The 22,090-nt window shown below is 38.5% G+C and overlaps 1 protein-coding gene across 4 annotated transcripts in view; it reads left to right on the forward strand.

Moving 5' to 3' along the window:
* The window catches only part of CNT2 (Concentrative nucleoside transporter 2), a 191,988-nt gene that overhangs the window by 165,611 nt on the left and 4,287 nt on the right, over positions 1-22,090 (forward strand). For all 4 annotated transcript variants that reach the window (XM_017609127.1, XM_017609129.1, XM_017609130.1 and 1 more), the window contains 3 exons: positions 5,585-5,738; positions 5,826-6,030; positions 6,164-6,928. In XM_017609127.1, the coding sequence (XP_017464616.1) occupies positions 5,585-5,738; positions 5,826-6,030; positions 6,164-6,928 (1,124 nt within the window). The remainder of the gene's footprint in view (positions 1-5,584; positions 5,739-5,825; positions 6,031-6,163; positions 6,929-22,090) is intronic.

Consider the following 22,090-nt stretch of genomic DNA (forward strand, 5'->3'; position numbering starts at 1 on the left):
TGATCTCCATTAGTACCCGTATGAGACTAGTTGCGACTAATTAATGCCCAATTGTACCCGATTGAGAGTAATCTCGGAATACTCTCTTTAGAGATTAGTCGCACAATTTTTTCCAGGGTTGCATTATTTCGGTTTTGGNATTTTTAAATCGCAAGATGGCATTAAAAAAAACAGAAAAATGCGCCCGTGGTTTTTATTACAAAATGAAGAGAACCATTACGATGAAGTCTCCTTTAACAGTACCAAGTACTGATAATGGTTTTTGATTTAAAATGTTATTACATTGGTATAAATATGGGAAAGAAAATACTCCGATTTATTGTTTTAATATTATCAAAGTGGCAAGGCCGTTGATAATACTCACAAATTATGAAACTTCAAAAAATTTTATTATCCGTAAAAGTTGTTTATTGAAACTACCTTCTTTTTTGTATCATGGNTTTTCCAGGGTTGCATTATTTCGGTTTTGGACCGAAACTGTGCATGTATGCATTACTGCGTTTTTCTCATATGCGTTATTTCGGTTTTCAACCGAAATTGTGCAGATACGCATTATTTAGANTCGCCCAACTCAGCAGCACAACCGCTGATTATTGGGCCTGGCACAGGATGATGGATCAATGCTTCGAGAAGCGAACCAATTTACTAAGAAAGAAAGTTGCAACAATTTTCATTTTTTTCAATTAAAATTTTTTACCTTTTTCGTATTTCGCATGGCACGCTTTGATGTAGAAGACAAAAATCAGAACAGTTTTGCNGTACCCGTTAGAGATGAGTTGGGGACTAATTGATCTCCAATTATACCGATAAGGGATGAGTCGAGACTTATTGACCTACATTAGTACCCGCATGGGACTAGTTGCGACTAATTAATGCCCAATTGTACCCGATTGAGAGTAATCTCGGAATACTCTCTTTAGAGATTAGTCGCACAATTTTTTCCAGGGTTGCATTATTTCGGTTTTGGACCGAAACTGTGCATGTATGCATTACTGCGTTTTTCTCATATGCGTTATTTCGGTTTTCAACCGAAATTGTGCAGATACGCATTATTTAGATTTTTTTCATATGCATTATTTCGCTTTTCAAACGAAAGAGTGCATATGCATAATTTCGGTTTTTCTAATATGTAGTCTGTTCCAATAGCAGTCCGGTTTACAGGATTAACACAAACGGCAATAACGCAAAATTTGTTTTATTTCACTTTTAAATGGGAAATAATACCAAAATCTGAGTTTTGCTTTATTTCCAACAAAGGTTGGAAATAAAACAAATTTTGCCTTATTTCCCATTGCTTCTTTATACTATTTGTAAAAAAAAAACAGTTTACTGACAGAAGGAGAGAGAACTGTGCATGATACAAAAAAGAAGGTAGTTTCATTTAATGATATTCGTTGTTGTTGCTAACCATTTGACTTTTAATAAAATTATGGCATTTCATCAAATTCATGCTACCTGATTACTGGAAGAAATATATTTTTTTAAGCAGAGATTTTATCAGTACATTCAAAGATGTGGAATATGATGAACTAGAAAATTATGCCGGCTAAATGATTTCGCAAATGGGGTTGACGACTAGGTTTCAGAACGCATGAAGAATGTGTAACTGCAAAACCGCGTAACTGACATTTTTCTCCAAAAATTGGATTTGCTCACACAAGCTCTTGGCTCAACCCTTATCCATTCGTCCTGAAATGAGATTTCTTTGTAAAAAAGAGAACCATTTTGAAATGTGAGTGTTTTACTCTCTTCTAAATAATTTATGCAACCTCACATACGCAGTTGTGCATTTTGTTGATACACGGTTTTGTACTTTAAACGACGATCTGTTAGCTGTTTATCGGAGGGCGGTCTGTTCAAGCCTTCTTCAGGTGTTTTGCATAAATTAATTTGTGAAATTTAATGATGCTAAAAGCCTAATTTTTTGCAAAATCTGATGAGAAATTTAAAAGCAAATTTGAACCTAAATATAACAAGGTTTCATTTGGGAAGAACATTCTTTAGAATTTGATTTTTAAATCGCAAGATGGCATTAAAAAAAACAGAAAAATGCGCCCGTGGTTTTTATTACAAAATGAAGAGAACCATTACGATGAAGTCTCCTTTAACAGTACCAAGTACTGATAATGGTTTTTGATTTAAAATGTTATTACATTGGTATAAATATGGGAAAGAAAATACTCCGATTTATTGTTTTAATATTATCAAAGTGGCAAGGCCGTTGATAATACTCACAAATTATGAAACTTCAAAAAATTTTATTATCCGTAAAAGTTGTTTATTGAAACTACCTTCTTTTTTGTATCATGGAACTGTGTTTATTCCAAAAATACAATTAAACCAAGGCACATTGAACAGGTAATATCAGTATAGCAGCTGATTTGATTTTTTTTTCAAATTATTTGTTCTCGAAAATGTCAAATATTTTACATTTCTTCTGACAAAAATTCTAAATTGTTAAAATCTATTTGCATGTGAAACATTTTCCATACAAAACCAGCGATTAAATATCAGCTTTTGGAAAGCTCGCCCAACTCAGCAGCACAACCGCTGATTATTGGGCCTGGCACAGGATGATGGATCAATGCTTCGAGAAGCGAACCAATTTACTAAGAAAGAAAGTTGCAACAATTTTCATTTTTTTCAATTAAAATTTTTTACCTTTTTCGTATTTCGCATGGCACGCTTTGATGTAGAAGACAAAAATCAGAACAGTTTTGCGCACCTTCGATACCAGAAGCAACAACAAAATACAGTCAAATGTTGTTTTTGCTCAAATGCTCTAAACCTGTTTGATAGGCCTTGAATTAAATAAAAAAATAGGTAAAAAAACTTTTTAAGTTAAACGGTTTTATGTTAAACATACATTGCAATGTTTAAGATAAATGTACTAAAAACCAAAAAATAATAAAATAGATACAGTCGTGGGAATTATAAACATATGCATAGACTAGACTAAAATAGAAACCGGGGGGCACGTCAATTGTCTACAAATTATCGACTTAATGTGCGATAGAAGAATCGTTTAATTCGTCGTTAGGCAGTTGGCCCGCAGACGGTGAGGAAATTACTTACTATTTTCTTGCTCATGGAAATTCCAATAGTTATACACTCCATGTAAATAAAAGAGATGTTTCAACTAGTTTATCGTTGGACATTCACACTGCTGGCTGGCAAGGAATCGTTTCACTGCTCGTAGTTTGTCTTTAATCGACAAAACATATGATAAAAGTACTACTCGCTCACCACTATGAAACCCTAAAACTCGCTTATAATCGAGCTTGCTAGCTTGTTTCCACATTCTAGCCCTACTTATCACACGTCTATCGTTGTCGGTTGAACAACTGCCTAATTATAGTGTAACATTACAAAACAAACATTTTAATCAACGATTGTAGACAATTGACGTGCCCCACGGTTTTATTTTAGTCTAGTCTATGCATATGTTTATAATTCCCACGACTGTATCTATTTTATTATTTTTTGGTTTTTAGTACATTTATCTTAAACATTGCAATGTATGTTTAACATAAAACCGTTTAACTTAAAAAGTTTTTTTACCTATTTTTATTATTTTTTGGTTTTTAGTACATTTATCTTAAACATTGCAATGTATGTTTAACATAAAACCGTTTAACTTAAAAAGTTTTTTTACCTATTTTTATTTATATTTTTTTTTACCATTTTGTTCCCACGAGTAATGGACATTTAAACGGGGCAAGGCTATGTACAACAAGATGCGCCTGAGTCTTGAGGGGAAAACGCTAACGACATATCATTTTTATCCACCCTAATGCCATACAGTTCTCGGCGCGTTTTAACCTTTCACCTTAACTTGGGTGGTGTACCGCTAACGACGTATCATTTTTAGCCACCCTAACGCCACACAGTCCTCAACACGATACAAAATCTTGACTTGGGTGGTGGATTCAGGCTGGATTAATCGATACCTAAATTACAGATTCAATTTCTAAATTTAAATCTTATTATTATACGCCATTTAGTGGCTGCGCCCATCTTAAATATTGAGGTTGTATAGTGCACTGTATTCTTCTTGTCAAGCCCTTTTATTTGATACCCATATTGGTGGGATTGATAAAAAATTGTTATCAGCCATTTGGTAGCGGCGGCCATCTTAGATTTCAATTTTGCATAGTAAATTGTATTCTACTTGTTGAGACCTTTCATTTGATACCCATGTTGATGGGATTGATAAAACCTACGTTATCCGCCATTTTGTAGCGGCCGCCATCTTGGATTTCAATTTTTTATAGTATATTGTATTCTGCTTGTTGAGCCCTTTCATTTGATACCCATATGGATGGGATTAATAAAAAAAAACATAAATTATCCGCCATTTTGTAGTGGCGGCCATCTTGAATTTATAATGATAATGAATAAACATAATTGTATTGTCACCAAAATCCAAAGTGTGTACAAAATTTCAGATTAACCGGTTGACAGGAAGAGGGTGAAATTTGAATTACTAAATTTGACCCAAGAATAAAACAAACGGAGTGAGCTAAATAAAACCGTTTAAAAAATGTGATATAATTCATATGAAGAAAGTAATATTCACAAAATATTTTTACTTATGAAAAGTCTAACAAAATATAGGAAAAGCATCGTCTTTAAAAACTGCTCCGCATATTAGACATAGCGCTTTTGTATGAAGTTTTACTGCATGCTTTTTATTATGTTAAAAACATTTCTGGAAAACCTTAAAATGTTTGCATGGAACCATGTCGCAATAAACAGATGAAGTAATAAAACGGCTTTCTCGCTTTATTTTCTGACATTCGGCTGCCTTATAGTCACATTTTATAGGCAAATTTTCTAATAAAGCAGTGGCACCTGGTAAATTCCACTATGGGTGGGATGCATGCAATAACACCATACACAATAATTCCCATTACTTGGACATTAATAAAAAGCAGTTTCAGAAGTGAACTAGTGTTATTTTATCATTTTTCCTTTTTCTAAACGGTTATAATGCCACCAGTACATATGTAATTGCAAAAGGAGGGGTGGGGCGGGGGACGCGAGCGCGGCGTCGAACGCGGACCGCCGCGAGGCCGGGCACTTTCAAAATTATATGCTTACAAATACGTCCATTTAACTTGTTCATGTACTACTTTTTGTCAAATGTAACTGGGTGACTACCTACATATTTGCACTATTTTGCTTTATTACTCAAATTGTTAAGATTTAAAGTTGGTCTTATTGCTCAACGAGAAATGAAATAAAGCAAATTTTTGTTATTTCACATTCAATTGGGAAATAACACAAATTTGCGTTATTGCCGTTTGATATCGGCGTAGCCAGAATTAAATTTAGGGGGGGCTCGACCCTATTAAGCTGGCATTTCAGGGTACTATTTTATATATATATAAGGAAAATTTGAAAGTTAGGGGGGGGCTCGAGCACCCCCCTGCCCCTACCTGGCTACGCCCATGGCAGCAGAGCATTTAACGAGGGCTCCACATAGTCGTTTATGATATTGAATGTATCTCGAAGCGCTTCAGTTCTGTTAATGAATGCCAATGCACTAACACCAAAGTATGAATTTCCAATTTAATTTCAGGTGGATAACATTCAATCTAACTTTGAATACCAAATGAGGGAACCAAATGTGAAAAGCAGATTTAAGCAAACGACACACACTGTTCTTAAGGTTGCAGCTCATCTAATTGTCGCGGGATACTTCGCCTATGCCACGTATCACTATATCGATGTCGGTGGGTTTGTCTGCAGTCTAAAACTATTCATGTACATATGTATGTACTTATAAATAAATGTATAATGCTCGTTTATTTTTTACACAGCAAATAACGACTGTAATTCTAATAACCCAAATAAGCTGTGTGGAATTCAATTATGCAATGGATATGGGTTATTGGTGCTGCTACTGGGATTTGTTTACTTTGGTTTCTTTTACTTCAAAATCTTGAAGCCAACTATAGGTGCACCTCTAAAAAGACAGTATATCTACCCATTTGGAAAATGGTGGAAGCATTTCAGTCGAAAAAGGTAAAACGAATATAAATAAGTAGCACCATCCTAAAAGAGATAAACATTACCTCATCTGCTAAAATTTTATCTGTTAAATAAAAGTTTCCGTAATAATTATTAATTTACATTTCTTAATTTTCTTCCATGCTAGACTTGTCTCCACCATCATGCTCGCAATCCTTCTTATTCTGCTGATGGTATTTTTGTACTTTGATACCAAGGACGATAGAAACAAATTGAAATCGCTGTTGGCCCCATGCGTTCTCATACTGACTGGTTATATATTTTCTTATGACCGCAAAGCAATCAAGTGGCGAACTGTCGTATCTGGAATAGCGTGGCAGTTTATTTTAGGCGTGCTGTGCATTCGTTGGGAAGTGGGCCGCAAAATCTTTCAATGCATCGGCGATAAAGTTGCAAGCTTTTTATCGTTTTCTGATGAAGGAAGTCGTTTCGTTTATGGTGATACGCTCATCAATGACTCCATTTTCGCTTTTGCTATTTTGCCCGTTATATTTTTCTTCAGTTTTTTTGTTTCAATTTTACAATATTTGGGTGCTATGCAATGGGTAGTTATGAGACTTGGATGGTTATTGCAACAAGTTTTGGGAACCACGGTTTGTGAAAGTGTTACATCAGCAGCTAATATATTTTTGGGCATGTCCGAAAGCCCGTTGCTAATTAAACCATACCTGAAAAAGCTTACAGCCAGTGAATTACATTCCATTATGGCTTCTGGATTTGCGACGGTTTCTGGAACGGTATTAGCAGCATATTTGTCGTTTGGAGCTTCAGCAGCTCACTTAATTACTTCAAGCGTTATGGCAGCACCTGCAGCATTGGCATTTTCCAAACTATACATGCCCGAAACTGAAGAGAGTCAAACCACGTCAAAAAATATTCAATTAGAGAAATCGTAAGTCCACTATAACAACCACAAGTACATATAAAGTATGTTTTTTTACATGCACAACTCATAAGCTATTCTTGAATCGCCATAAAAACCACGGCAAGCACCTCACAAATCCAAACCTAAAATCAAAAAATCCTTAATCCATTTCACTTCTAGTCATTATGTTTGCACACTGATCCCTTTATAAATGAAGATATACAGTTATAAAACAAATTTTTACCCTCATCCTGGTGCAATGATTTCCATTTTGTAACCACACGCACTCAATATCGACTTTTGCGTCCTCGTTCGCGCACTCTGGGCAACGTAAGCAACCCATGTGCGAGATGCGGTAACGAATCTGAGTGAAGCCTTGGGTCACGGCAGAAAGAGAGGGAGCTTTGGTTTAAAGGCTGACTGAAGTGTACAGCGTATGTTCACCAGTAGGTGTGGCTGCAAGCGTGTGTTTGTCTTGGGTCACTGGGTTTGGGCCCCGCCTCACCAAAACCACTTCCAGTGAAGAATTTCAACAAATCCTCAGATGAGACACACCTTTTGATGTCGGCCATGGTACACGTTTCAAATGGACTTCGATATAAGGGCTGCACCTGGTTGATGTCCTCGTAAAGACAAAAGCCAACATCACCGCTATCCAAGAAATGCAATGCACCGCTTTGTGACGTCTATTATAGCTGTCACTTAAAGGAACGGAAATTCGGTGTTCAATTTACGATGGACGAGCGTCAAGCCATAGTCCGCATCATAGCAAATAGCTCACTCATGTGCGCCCGCTCTCCGACGTAAGAGGACGAAGCGTCCAAAGATAGCTTCTATGAGAGTCACGATATCAAAATCGTCCTCGACGATTTCAATTCCAAGGTAGGCAGGGAAAGGATATTTGGCCCCACTGTCGGAAAATTCAGCCTCCACGACGAGACGTCCGATAACGGAGTGAGGCTCATCGGGTTCGCCGGGGCCCAAAACATGGTACAATATCTTGCATAAAAAAATCCATCAAGCTACTTGGCTGCCTCCAGATCTAAAAACGAGAAACGAAATCGATCATAATGTGATAAGGCGCGCTTCCAGTCTTTTAGACGTACGTACACTCCGAGGGCCAAACATCGACTCGGACCGCTTTCTTATTGCAGCAAGATATGCAACCGCAAATGTGCACCCAACAATGCAAAGAAAGTTGCCATCACAACAGACGGTCAGTGCATTCACCACTCGAGTCTCACACCAACTCTCAGAGAGCACCCTTCAAAAACCGGCAGAAAATTTTATCAGAGACCTACGGAAGGTTTCAAGACCAGGACGAACTCCTGTAAAAACAACCAGAGCGAACTAGTGACCGATGTCCAGAACGGCGAACCCGAGCAGTCTATGATGACGGAGTCGATGTTCTACCCCACTATGACGAGGTACGAATAGCAATTACGAGGATGAAAAACAACAAGTACCGAAGTGAAAAGTGGATAAGTGCATGGATCAACTCTAGGCAGAATATGGTTAAATGAACGCGTGCCCGACCACCGCAATTTACGTGTGCTCCGCCCAATGCACAAGAAAGGCTACCCGGTCAAAGCCAACAGCTACCGCGGTTTCAGCCTTCTTCTTATGTTAGAAGTTCCTATCGAGCGTATTGTGTGAAGCTGTAGCCCATCGTCAACGAACTGACTGGACCATATCAGTGGGGCTTTAGACCTTGGAAATCCTCCATAGACCAGTTATTCACATTACGCCAAATATTGTAAAAGACTCGCAAGAATATCCCCCGAAACTACAACGGCATATAAATCATTTACCACTTTGCTTGTTTAATGTAATTCATATTTTGTTGATGTGCTAAAAAATATACAATTTAGAATCATCAAATCAATCTTTGTCAATGCTATTCGCACATGGAACTCTATTCCACTGTCCATTCGCAATACTCTAAATAAAAGCAGCTTTAGGCTTGTCCTATATTCGTACCATGAACCGAAAATAACAGTTATTTTTTTTTTTAAGTCAACTTTGCCAAATATTCTGTAAGCTTGTAACAAAAGTCATTTCCTGATAACAAACAAATTAAACAAATTTGGTATCAAAAGAAAAATGACTAAACAGCTTTTAAACAGAAATAACGAACAATTTATTTATGTTTTTTTCATAATTTAATACTAAAGAAATTTATATTTTTCATATTTCACATTTCTAATTGAAATATTTTCCAATAGGAGGCTTTCCTCGTTTAGGAATTTCAGTTTTAAACCTATTTAGTTCTCTTTCATTTGATACCAAACTTGTTTAATTTGGATAAGCGGTTTATTTATTATCGGGAAATGACTTTTATTTCTACTTAAAAATATTTGGCCAAGCTGACTTAAAAAATAAAAAAATTACTGTGGTTTTTGGTCCCTGATTCGTACTTTCGTTAAAACGAATATACATACATATGTATATCGTGGGCTTATACCATGTTCTGACCGACAACGAAAACACCTTGGGGTTGTGGGCTGAAGGCTGTTCACACCGACTGTTGGTGTTTTCGTTGACATTTCTTTCATCCTTTGTTTACAGTTTTGCTACACAAAAGTAAAACCAAAAAACTTTTCCTTCAATTTCTTTTCATTAACAACCTTTTACTTCCATGCTTACTTTATTTTGGCCACCTAATTAACAATAAATCCGAAATAACGTATTAAAGATGATAAAATGACTTCCACTTCGATAAATAATCGAAAAACACTAGTGCAGACACCGATTGGAATGAGTGGAACGTGAGTTTTCAAGTGGTTTTCAGCGAAAACTAGTTTTCGTTTGACAGATTTTACATGGACGAAAACACAAGTTTTAGGTCGAAAACCAGTTTTATCAACGAAGCATGTTTTCGATGTCGGTCAGAACATGGTATTACGTTCAAACCTGCCATCTCAAATTTTTGCAATTTTCAGAAAAACTACGTTTCTGATGGTGAAACCCATTACTGATGTTAACTCTAACTTTGGAATTCAATAGTAAATTGTACCAACAAGTTATTTATAAGGTTAGCATTAACAGCACTTAATTCTTAGGTGGGTTTTCATACAAGAAGCTGAATCTTGTGGAAATTCCAGATAAAGGGTATTAAATATAAGCCCTCGATATGTATGTATCTTGCATAATTATGAGTTTCGCTATCTATATATATTTTTTAGTCAATATGGATAGCCACTGTATTTTTTATTAAGTGTCTGTTTTTTATAAATCTTGTCTTTAAGAATCACTATTTATTTATATGTTTTACTGTTTTTTCCTGTTATTTGTTGTACTTAGGGTTGCACACGCTACATCGTTTATATCTGAAAAATCGATACATCGTTCATAAAATGCGAAGCCAATATCGATGTTTGAAAAACCACAAATATCGCTACATCGATGTTATTTCTTTCCATGTTCATCGTTCATAACTGGTAAAACAACAAACAAGCGCCATTTGAAAACAAGCTGTTGAAGGGAAGTTTATTTTGTTAATATATACTAGGTATGTCAAAGTTCGCGTGGAAAACAAACAATTAAGTTGCATAGTTTAAAATCCTCACTGCGTTTGCAATTGTTATCTGAAAAAAATTTCTAACAAATGCGGTCTTCTTATTTGGCGCTGCAACTGCCTCAGCGATTTTGGCCGAGCTCAACAAAGCGCGCCAGTCAACAAAGCCAGGTCCTTCCTTCCCCACTTGGTCTTCCCAAAGCAGGGGGGCCTTCCCATTCCTCTGATACCACCAGCGGATTCCGAGTTGAATACTTTCAGGGCTGGAGCGTCGGAGTCCATTCGAACGACATGGCCGAGCCATCGGGGCCACTGTATTTTAATTCGCTGCACCATGTCGCCTGATCGGATGTTGTCATTGTCCATGCTTCTGCGCCATATACCAACACGGGCATGATGAGTGACTTATAAGAGTATGGTTTTCGTACGTGAAAAGAGGACTTTGCTCCTGAATTGCCTCCTCAGTCTAAAGTTACACTTGTTGGCAAGAGTGATTCTGCGTTGGATTTCCATGCTGAAATTAATATCGGTGTTGATGCTGGTTCCCAAGTAAACGAAATTCTCTACTTTCTCAAAATTATAACTGTCAACAGTGACGTGGGTGTCAAGGCGCGAATATGCTGACTGTTTGTTTGATGAAAGGAGATACTTCGTTTTGTCCTCGTTTACCACCAGACCCATTCGCTTTACTTCCATATCCAACTTGGAAAAGGTATAACAGACTTCGCGAATCTTGTTACCGATGATGTCGATGTCATCGGCCTACGCCAGCAACACTTTTGGAATATTCTCCAACATCAGATTAAAGAAATCACGTGAAAGGGAGTCGCCCTGTCTGAAACTCCGTTTGGTACCGAACGGCTCAGAGAGGTCTTTCCCAATTCTAACGGAGCTGGTGGTATTGCTCAACGTCATTTTACACAGCCGTATCAGGTTCAAAGGTATGCCAAATTCAGACATCGCGGCGTATAGGCAACTCCTTTCAGTGCTATCGAAAGCGGATTTATAGTCGACAAATAGGTGGTGAGTGTTAATCCTTTTCTCACGGGTATTATCCGGGTATAACACATGGTCTATGGTGGATTTGCCAGGTCTAAAGCCAAACTGATAAGGCCCATTCAGTTCATTGACGGTGGGCCTCAAATTTCATGCAATACGCTCGATAAGACCTTGTAACCTATGCTTAGAAGGCTGATCCCGAGCGAATGGCGGGTCGCCTTTCTTGTGGATTGGGCAGAGCACACTTAAATTCCAACCAACAATTGCAGTGCTCCTTTGGAAATAGCACAGCACCGGTACATCACAGTTTTTAAACTACATATATATACAGTCAGTCAATAAAGTTTAGGTACAGCGAATTTTTTACAATACGGGCAAGTATTTTTTAAATATTTTAGTTTAGTTAGTAATTTTTAATAAAAATATGGTTAAGTCTACAACAAACCCCCAAAAATCAGAGTTCCAAACCTTGTGTAAAATTAAAGAAAATTCTGCAAAATTTCATTCAAATATTGCACTTTTTATTTACGCTCTCTAGAAAAAAGTTCAGTTTGCAGTTTTTTAGCCCATTAAATTTTAGTACAATGAAGTGCAAGTATGAGGAAGGAAGGACTTACCATGGATTTTTGTAAAATTATTTTGTTGAAGATGTCGCTCATTTTTTCCATATAAAAAAATTATCGAACTTTATTTTATATAGAGGATCTAAACGACTCCTTTAACAAACAAACAAAATGCTAAAAATCAATGGTAAGTCCTAGCTACCTCAAACTTGCACTTTGTTATACTAAAATTGAATGGGCTAAAAATACTGCGTACTCAACTTTTTTTTAAAGAGTGTAAATAAAATGTGCAATATTTGGATGGAAATCTGCAAATTCTGGTTCTTTATTTTACATATTAACTTACATTGATACTCACGCACATTTTACATATCTATGTCGGGTTTACCTCCATGGCCGGATCGTTCTGTGCCGCCGGAGTAGTGTTTTGTGCTGCCGGAATAGCAATCGGAGCAACCTCCACCGCCGGAACAGCTGCAAGATGTGGAAGGATAGCTCCCACTTCTAATTGTGCCGGAGTAGCTTCCATGGCAGTAATTTTATTTGTATCCGCCATTTTGCATGCCAATGGTGTCGTGCTGCACTGGCCATATAACAATGAATTCCTGAGTGTTGTGTAATCGTTCGCTATCAAATGGATACTGCCTTGTTCTTCAGCCGAGTGTATTCATTCAACCAATACACTCGGAAAGTAGAACTTCAACTTCATACACAAACATTATTGTTTCACTCACTCTTTAACACTCATCAACACTCAGGACTACATTCAGCCGCAGCTTGTCTCGCTCTTACAGTTTTCCGTGACTGAACGGGTATAGTGTACTCTCACGAACTCAACAATTAAGGCGACACCATTAGAGGAGGTAGGATAGCAAGTTGGTGAACACAAATGAGGATTCGCAATTGAGACAACAGCTCGGATATTTGCTGTGTTCCAATTCATATGGAGTTGTGCATTCTATATCAACCTACCCTGGGAGAAATTTATGACATATACGACACGGCCATTCTGACTTGTGCACGGCCTCGTGCATCAGATAAATCTTTCACAAGGCATTTTCATTATTGTAACTTTATTTAAAAACATTTTAATCCACTGTCGTTAAATATTTTAGTTTTACAATTTATCTTTGTATTAAACATATTTCGATACACATATGGTTTAATTTCTTGTCAATTCTTATAACTATTACAAGTTTGTCCAGGACACTATCAACTCAAACTCTGTCCCTTACAAACACCACTCAACAAAAGTTTCGTTTTAAGTTTGTTGTAATCAACACATCGCCTCATCTGGCGGATAACTCATCGTCCGACCTGGACGGCTAACTCATCGTCTCACTTGGACGGATAACTCATTGTCCCACCTGGACAGATAACTTGTTGCCATTACTTGGCGCTTAACCAACAGTCCCTCCTGGACTCTTATCTGATAGCTTGTTGCCATCACTTAGCGATTTATCAACAGTCCCACCTGGACTCTTAACTGGGTGTTCATTTTCAATGTCCAATTCACTTGGAATTTGACCGTTTGGCATTTTTCTAATGTCCTCATGACAGTACTTGTAAGTTCGTTTATTTTGCAAAGACTTCAACATGTAGCGGTCCCCATCCAGAACCTCAATCACCAAAAATGGACCTCTAAACTTTGCATCTAATTTGGTTTGGTGTCTCTCTTCGTTTTTCAATAGCACATAGTCACCAACCTTGTATCTCACAACCGGTGCTTTACCCTTATCGAACCTGATTTTATCGTACGCAGCAATATTTCCCATATTCTCAGAAGCCTTATTTCTAACTTTTGCTACATCGACTGCAACCTCAGTATCGCATGGTGGTATTAAACCGAGAGGACGAGCCTCCTTACCAATCAACAATTCCAAGGGACTTGCTGCAGTAGAACGGTTTGTGGTACAGTTTAAAGCGAGCTGAACTTCGCCGAGAGCGTCTTGCCAAGATCGGTTACTGGATTCTACTGCTGTCAACAAGTTCTTCAACGTGCTCATCACACGCTCAACTTGCCCGTTAGCGCGACTCGCCCCTGTAGCAATTAAATGAAGTTTTATATTTTGTGATGAACAAAATTCTGAAAATTTCGAGCTAGTAAAGCATCGACCCTGGTCAGCAATGATACGGTTGGGAACCCCAAACAAAGAAATAGAAGACTTAAGAGCTTTCATACAACTCTCAGTATCTAACTTTAAAGTGTGGAACAAATAAACGTATTTAGTGAATGCATCGATTTGCACGATCACATATTCTTTGAGGTCACTTTTCCCACTTAACTTTCCTGTTATGTCAACATGTACTGTGTGCCAAGGCACATTTATTTTAGGAATTGGATGGAGCTCTGCTTGCTTTTTCCCCGAAGAACCCTTGACAGTTTTGCACGTTATACAATTATCAACAAATTTTCGAACGTATTTATTCATGTTATCAAACCAGTAGTATTGATAGACTTTGTCAAGTGTTTTTTTCCACCCTAAGTGCATTATTGATTCATGCACCTGATTTATAACTGACCATTTGAATGCGCGCGGAACAACGGGTAAGCAAAGGGTTCTATTATTCCTTTGAACCTTGCGAAATAAGATTCCCTTCCTCAACTCATAGGTTTTGGACAAATCTTCTGTAAGCTCATTAGAATTTAATTTATTTACAATGCCAGCTATGTCTGCATCTAATTGCTGTTCAGCGTGAAGCCATTCACATGAAATTTCCGCCAAATTTACTCGCTTCTCAGGAATTTTGCTCAACATTAACTCAGAGTTCGCTTTAATAGGATTTCTTGACAAAAAGTCAACATGAGCCATGCGTTTACCTTCACGGTACTGAATATCAAAATCGAACGATTGTAAGTACGCCCACCAGCGATGCACTCTTGGAGTCAGATCTATTTTAGTACGCGATGCCTTGAGAGAATTGCAGTCAGTGTAAACTACAAACTTACGACCAAGCAAATAATGCCGATAATGTTTAACGGCCTGAACGACCGCCAACGTCTCCAACTCATAAGAGTGGTACCTAGACTCAGCGGAGGTAGTCGTTTTGCTAAAATATTCAATTACGTGAGGTATGTTGTTAATTCTATGCAAGAGCATAGCACCATAACCGCAAGAACTCGCATCCGTGTGTAGTTCTATAGGATATTGAGGGTCGAAAATTACAAGAACTGGCTCGTTTGTGAGAACGGCAATAATTTCCTTTCGAACCTTTTCCAGATCTGCATTCCACTCAAAAGAACTTTTTTGTGACGTTAGGGAGTATAATGGTTTCATTATCTGAGAAAAACCAGGTACGAATTTGCGAAAATATGAAGCTAACCCAATGAACTGTCTCACACCTGTAATGGATTGCGGCGGCGGCAGGGAGCTTAAGGCAAGAATTTTACCTGGATTTGGTCTAAGTTCACCTGCTCTTATTTCATACCCTAAATACTGTACCGCAGTTTTTAGGAAGCTACATTTACTTACATTGAAAGAGAATCCAGCCCCAGTTAAAACATCTAAAACAATTTTAAGCCTTTCCAGACCCAGTTCCTTTGTCGGTGACACTACCATAATGTCATCCATGTAAACAATTACATATGAGTGAGCCAGATCTCCGAGCGCATTCATAACTGCACGCTGGAAAACAGACGGTGCATTTTTTAAACCAAAAGGCATTGTCAAGAACTCATATTGCCCCTCAGGAGTGACAAATGCAGTATATTCGACAGAATCTGGATGGATTGGGATCTGGTGGTAACCGCTAGCCATGTCCAAGCAAGTGAAATAATTAGCACCACAAAGTCTTGCAATTTGATCACTAATAAGCGGCAAAGGGTATTTATCAGACACTGTGTTTGAGTTAAGTTCCCTATAATCAACGCAGAGTCGATCTGATCCATTTTTCTTTTTCACAAGTAAAATAGGGCTAGCAAAGGGAGATGAACTAGGTCGGATAATATTACATTGCATTAATTCGTTTAACTTAGCCCGAACTATTTCTTTCTCATTAGGGCTGAGCCTATACGGGCGCCTTTGTACTGTTTTATTAGAATCTATTAGCCGAATTTTCATCTCCCCCGTACTAACTCTTGTACAAGGAGTTCCATTTATAAACGATGTCTCATATTGTTCAACTAATTTAATTAATAAATCTTTGTCATTACCGGTTAATTCAGTGTCGATATCTTTTAGATTGCCTGTGGGTTCAGACACAACACAAATATCGACAGATTTTGATTTTACAAACTCAAATTTATCAAAAGACAAGATAACATTAAAACCTTGTTTAAGGATTTCGCGACCAATGACAATATCATTCTTTAAATGATTATCTTGCACTACGTGAAACAGTATCTCAATAGCATTATCATTAATAGTAACATTGGCTAAAATTTGTAATGTACTGTATATTCCCCCATCACCGATTCCCCGTAATATTACAACATTGTGAATACGTTTGCCAGATAATTTTAGGCCAATACTTTCTTTAACTAATGAGCATTCGGATCCCGAGTCAAAACAAATTGTAAAGACCTCACCTCGTTGTACCATACTCGCTTTTGGTTCTTCCTTAAAGCACTGATTTACGCTCTTTTGTTGAATCACCCCCTGTTTTGCTGCAGTCGTATTTTTAGAACACTGGTTAGCAAAATGTCCAGGTTGACCACACCGATAACATGACACGCTAGACTTCTCCTTCTGTTGCTTCGTATCCGCACTCTGTCGCATCTTTGCTCTGCATTCAGCTATTTTATGTCCGGGTTTTTTACAAAAATGACAAAGCACAGCAGACACCTTCGCTTTCTTCGTGTTAGGCCCCGTACATTCAGAAACACCAGCACTACGTTTCTTGTCAAACGTATATGCCTTCAACTCTAATTGTAGCTTGCTTCTCGTTCTAACATTTGTTGTGAAAATTAGTCGCTGTAAGCGAGTATCAAAATTTGCCATATGTGCAAGTACTGTTGAGACAGCTATCTCTTCAATGTTCATACTGCGCCACTTCGTGGTTAATGACGTCACCAAACGACTGGCGAAAACTGCATGGCATTCGCCGACCAACGGACGACTATTCAGCAAATTCAAAAACATGGCTGCTGGCGTCTCTTCGCTTTTGTATCGTTGCATGAACAGTTCCTTAAACTGTTCCCATTTCATACCAGGGTATGAAATTTGTGTTAGCCACTGTGAAGCGCTACCTTCCATGCAATTGCTCAATGCCATCACTAAGCCACTTCCTTCAAGAGGCTTTTCTGATAATATTATATCAGCAGTCATACACCACTGCGATGCGTCGACACCCATTCCATCAGGGTTAAATTTTGGTAATGCAACAGCAGTATTTTGTGTCTCCACACGAGTCGATGCCTGCATATTTTTCACAATCTCAGCCAAATTCCGATTTTGCATTTCAAGGAAAAAACGCCATTGTTCATTAGAAAATGTAGGAGTTTGGGCCGAGCCCACTTCTGATGTCGGATTTACCTCCATGGCCGGAGCATTCTGTGCCGCCGGAGTAGTGTTTTGTGCTGCCGGAATAGCAATCGGAGCAACCTCCACCGCCGGAACAGCTCCAAGATGTGGAAGGATAGCTCCCACTTCTAATTGTGCCGGAGTAGCTTCCATGGCAGTAATTTTATTTGTATCCGCCATTTTGCATGCCAATGGCGTCGTGCTGCACTGGCCATATAACAATGAATTCCTGAGTGTTGTGTAATCGTTCGCTATCAAATGGATACTGCCTTGTTCTTCAGCCGAGTGTATTCATTCAACCAATACACTCGGAAAGTAGAACTTCAACTTCATACACAAACATTATTGTTTCACTCACTCTTTAACACTCATCAACACTCAGGACTACATTCAGCCGCAGCTTGTCTCGCTCTTACAGTTTTCCGTGACTGAACGGGTATAGTGTACTCTCACGAACTCAACAATTAAGGCGACACCATTAGAGGAGGTAGGATAGCAAGTTGGTGAACACAAATGAGGATTCGCAATTGAGACAACAGCTCGGATATTTGCTGTGTTCCAATTCATATGGAGTTGTGCATTCTATATCAACCTACCCTGGGAGAAATTTATGACATATACGACACGGCCATTCTGACTTGTGCACGGCCTCGTGCATCAGATAAATCTTTCACAAGGCATTTTCATTATTGTAACTTTATTTAAAAACATTTTAATCCACTGTCGTTAAATATTTTAGTTTTACAATTTATCTTTGTATTAAACATATTTCGATACACATATGGTTTAATTTCTTGTCAATTCTTATAACTATTACAAGTTTGTCCAGGACACTATCAACTCAAACTCTGTCCCTGACAACCACCACTCAACAAAAGTTTCGTTTTAAGTTTGTTGTAATCAACACATCGCCTCATCTGGCGGATAACTCATCGTCCGACCTGGACGGCTAACTCATCGTCTCACTTGGACGGATAACTCATTGTCCCACCTGGACAGATAACTTGTTGCCATTACTTGGCGCTTAACCAACAGTCCCTCCTGGACTCTTATCTGATAGCTTGTTGCCATCACTTAGCGATTTATCAACAGTCCCACCTGGACTCTTAACTGGGTGTTCATTTTCAATGTCCAATTCACTTGGAATTTGACCGTTTGGCATTTTTCTAATGTCCTCATGACAGTACTTGTAAGTTCGTTTATTTTGCAAAGACTTCAACATGTAGCGGTCCCCATCCAGAACCTCAATCACCAAAAATGGACCTCTAAACTTTGCATCTAATTTGGTTTGGTGTCTCTCTTCGTTTTTCAATAGCACATAGTCACCAACCTTGTATCTCACAACCGGTGCTTTACCCTTATCGAACCTGATTTTATCGTACGCAGCAATATTTCCCATATTCTCAGAAGCCTTATTTCTAACTTTTGCTACATCGACTGCAACCTCAGTATCGCATGGTGGTATTAAACCGAGAGGACGAGCCTCCTTACCAATCAACAATTCCAAGGGACTTGCTGCAGTAGAACGGTTTGTGGTACAGTTTAAAGCGAGCTGAACTTCGCCGAGAGCGTCTTGCCAAGATCGGTTACTGGATTCTACTGCTGTCAACAAGTTCTTCAACGTGCTCATCACACGCTCAACTTGCCCGTTAGCGCGACTCGCCCCTGTAGCAATTAAATGAAGTTTTATATTTTGTGATGAACAAAATTCTGAAAATTTCGAGCTAGTAAAGCATCGACCCTGGTCAGCAATGATACGGTTGGGAACCCCAAACAAAGAAATAGAAGACTTAAGAGCTTTCATACAACTCTCAGTATCTAACTTTAAAGTGTGGAACAAATAAACGTATTTAGTGAATGCATCGATTTGCACGATCACATATTCTTTGAGGTCACTTTTCCCACTTAACTTTCCTGTTATGTCAACATGTACTGTGTGCCAAGGCACATTTATTTTAGGAATTGGATGGAGCTCTGCTTGCTTTTTCCCCGAAGAACCCTTGACAGTTTTGCACGTTATACAATTATCAACAAATTTTCGAACGTATTTATTCATGTTATCAAACCAGTAGTATTGATAGACTTTGTCAAGTGTTTTTTTCCACCCTAAGTGCATTATTGATTCATGCACCTGATTTATAACTGACCATTTGAATGCGCGCGGAACAACGGGTAAGCAAAGGGTTCTATTATTCCTTTGAACCTTGCGAAATAAGATTCCCTTCCTCAACTCATAGGTTTTGGACAAATCTTCTGTAAGCTCATTAGAATTTAATTTATTTACAATGCCAGCTATGTCTGCATCTAATTGCTGTTCAGCGTGAAGCCATTCACATGAAATTTCCGCCAAATTTACTCGCTTCTCAGGAATTTTGCTTAACATTAACTCAAAGTTCGCTTTAATAGGATTTCATGACAAAAAGTCAACATGAGCCATGCGTTTACCTTCACGGTACTGAATATCAAAATCGAACGATTGTAAGTACGCCCACCAGCGATGCACTCTTGGAGTCAGATCTATTTTAGTACGCGATGCCTTGAGAGAATTGCAGTCAGTGTAAACTACAAACTTACGACCAAGCAAATAATGCCGATAATGTTTAACGGCCTGAACGACCGCCAACGTCTCCAACTCATAAGAGTGGTACCTAGACTCAGCGGAGGTAGTCGTTTTGCTAAAATATTCAATTACGTGAGGTTTGTTGTTAATTCTATGCAAGAGCATAGCACCATAACCGCAAGAACTCGCATCCGTGTGTAGTTCTATAGGATATTGACGGTCGAAAATTACAATAACTGGCTCGTTTGTGAGAATGGCAATAATTTCCTTTCGAACCTTTTCCAGATCTGCATTCCACTCAAAAGAACTTTTTTGTGACGTTAGGGAGTATAATGGTTTCATTATCTGAGAAAAACCAGGTACGAATTTGCGAAAATATGAAGCTAACCCAATGAACTGTCTCACACCTGTAATGGATTGCGGCGGCGGCAGGGAGCTTAAGGCAAGAATTTTACCTGGATTTGGTCTAAGTTCACCTGCTCTTATTTCATACCCTAAATACTGTACCGCAGTTTTTAGGAAGCTACATTTACTTACATTGAAAAAGAGTCCAGCCGCAGTTAAAACATCTAAAACAATTTTAAGCCTTTCCAGACCCAGTTCCTTTGTCGGTGACACTACCATAATGTCATCCATGTAAACAATTACATATGAGTGAGCCAGATCTCCGAGCGCATTCATAACTGCACGCTGGAAAACAGACGGTGCATTTTTTAAACCAAAAGGCATTGTCAAGAACTCATATTGCCCCTCAGGAGTGACAAATGCAGTATATTCGACAGAATCTGGATGGATTGGGATCTGGTGGTAACCGCTAGCCATGTCCAAGCAAGTGAAATAATTAGCACCACAAAGTCTTGCAATTTGATCACTAATAAGCGGCAAAGGGTATTTATCAGACACTGTGTTTGAGTTAAGTTCCCTATAATCAACGCAGAGTCGATCTGATCCATTTTTCTTTTTCACAAGTAAAATAGGGCTAGCAAAGGGAGATGAACTAGGTCGGATAATATTACATTGCATTAATTCGTTTAACTTAGCCCGAACTATTTATATCTCATTAGGGCTGAGCCTATACGGGCGCCTTTGTACTGTTTTATTAGAATCTATTAGCCGAATTTCAAAACAAATTGTATAGACCTCACCTCGTTGTACCATACTCGCTTTTGGTTCTTCCTTAAAGCACTGATTTACGCTCTTTTGTTGAATCACCCCCTGTTTTGCTGCAGTCGTATTTTTAGAACACTGGTTAGCAAAATGTCCAGGTTGACCACACCGATAACATGACACGCTAGACTTCTCCTTCTGTTGCTTCGTATCCGCACTCTGTCGCATCTTTGCTCTGCATTCAGCTATTTTATGTCCGGGTTTTTTACAAAAATGACAAAGCACAGCAGACACCTTCGCTTTCTTCGTGTTAGGCCCCGTACATTCAGAAACACCAGCACTACGTTTCTTGTCAAACGTATATGCCTTCAACTCTAATTGTAGCTTGCTTCTCGTTCTAACATTTGTTGTGAAAATTAGTCGCTGTAAGCGAGTATCAAAATTTGCCATATGTGCAAGTACTGTTGAGACAGCTATCTCTTCAATGTTCATACTGCGCCACTTCGTGGTTAATGACGTCACCAAACGACTGGCGAAAACTGCATGGCATTCGCCGACCAACGGACGACTATTCAGCAAATTCAAAAACATGGCTGCTGGCGTCTCTTCGCTTTTGTATCGTTGCATGAACAGTTCCTTAAACTGTTCCCATTTCATACCAGGGTATGAAATTTGTGTTAGCCACTGTGAAGCGCTACCTTCCATGCAATTGCTCAATGCCATCACTAAGCCACTTCCTTCAAGAGGCTTTTCTGATAATATTATATCAGCAGTCATACACCACTGCGATGCGTCGACACCCATTCCATCAGGGTTAAATTTTGGTAATGCAACAGCAGTATTTTGTGTCTTCCCACGAGTCGATGCCTGCATATTTTTCACAATCTCAGCCAAATTCCGATTTTGCATTTCAAAGAAAAAACGCCATTGTTCATTAGAAAATGTAGGAGTTTGGGCCGAGCCCACTTCTGATATCGGATT

The sequence above is a fragment of the Rhagoletis zephyria genome, unplaced genomic scaffold (genome assembly GCF_001687245.7).
Source record: "Rhagoletis zephyria isolate East Lansing unplaced genomic scaffold, Rhagoletis_zephyria_1.1 Rzeph_scaffold_00193, whole genome shotgun sequence".
In the NCBI taxonomy this organism is placed as follows: domain Eukaryota; kingdom Metazoa; phylum Arthropoda; class Insecta; order Diptera; family Tephritidae; genus Rhagoletis; species Rhagoletis zephyria.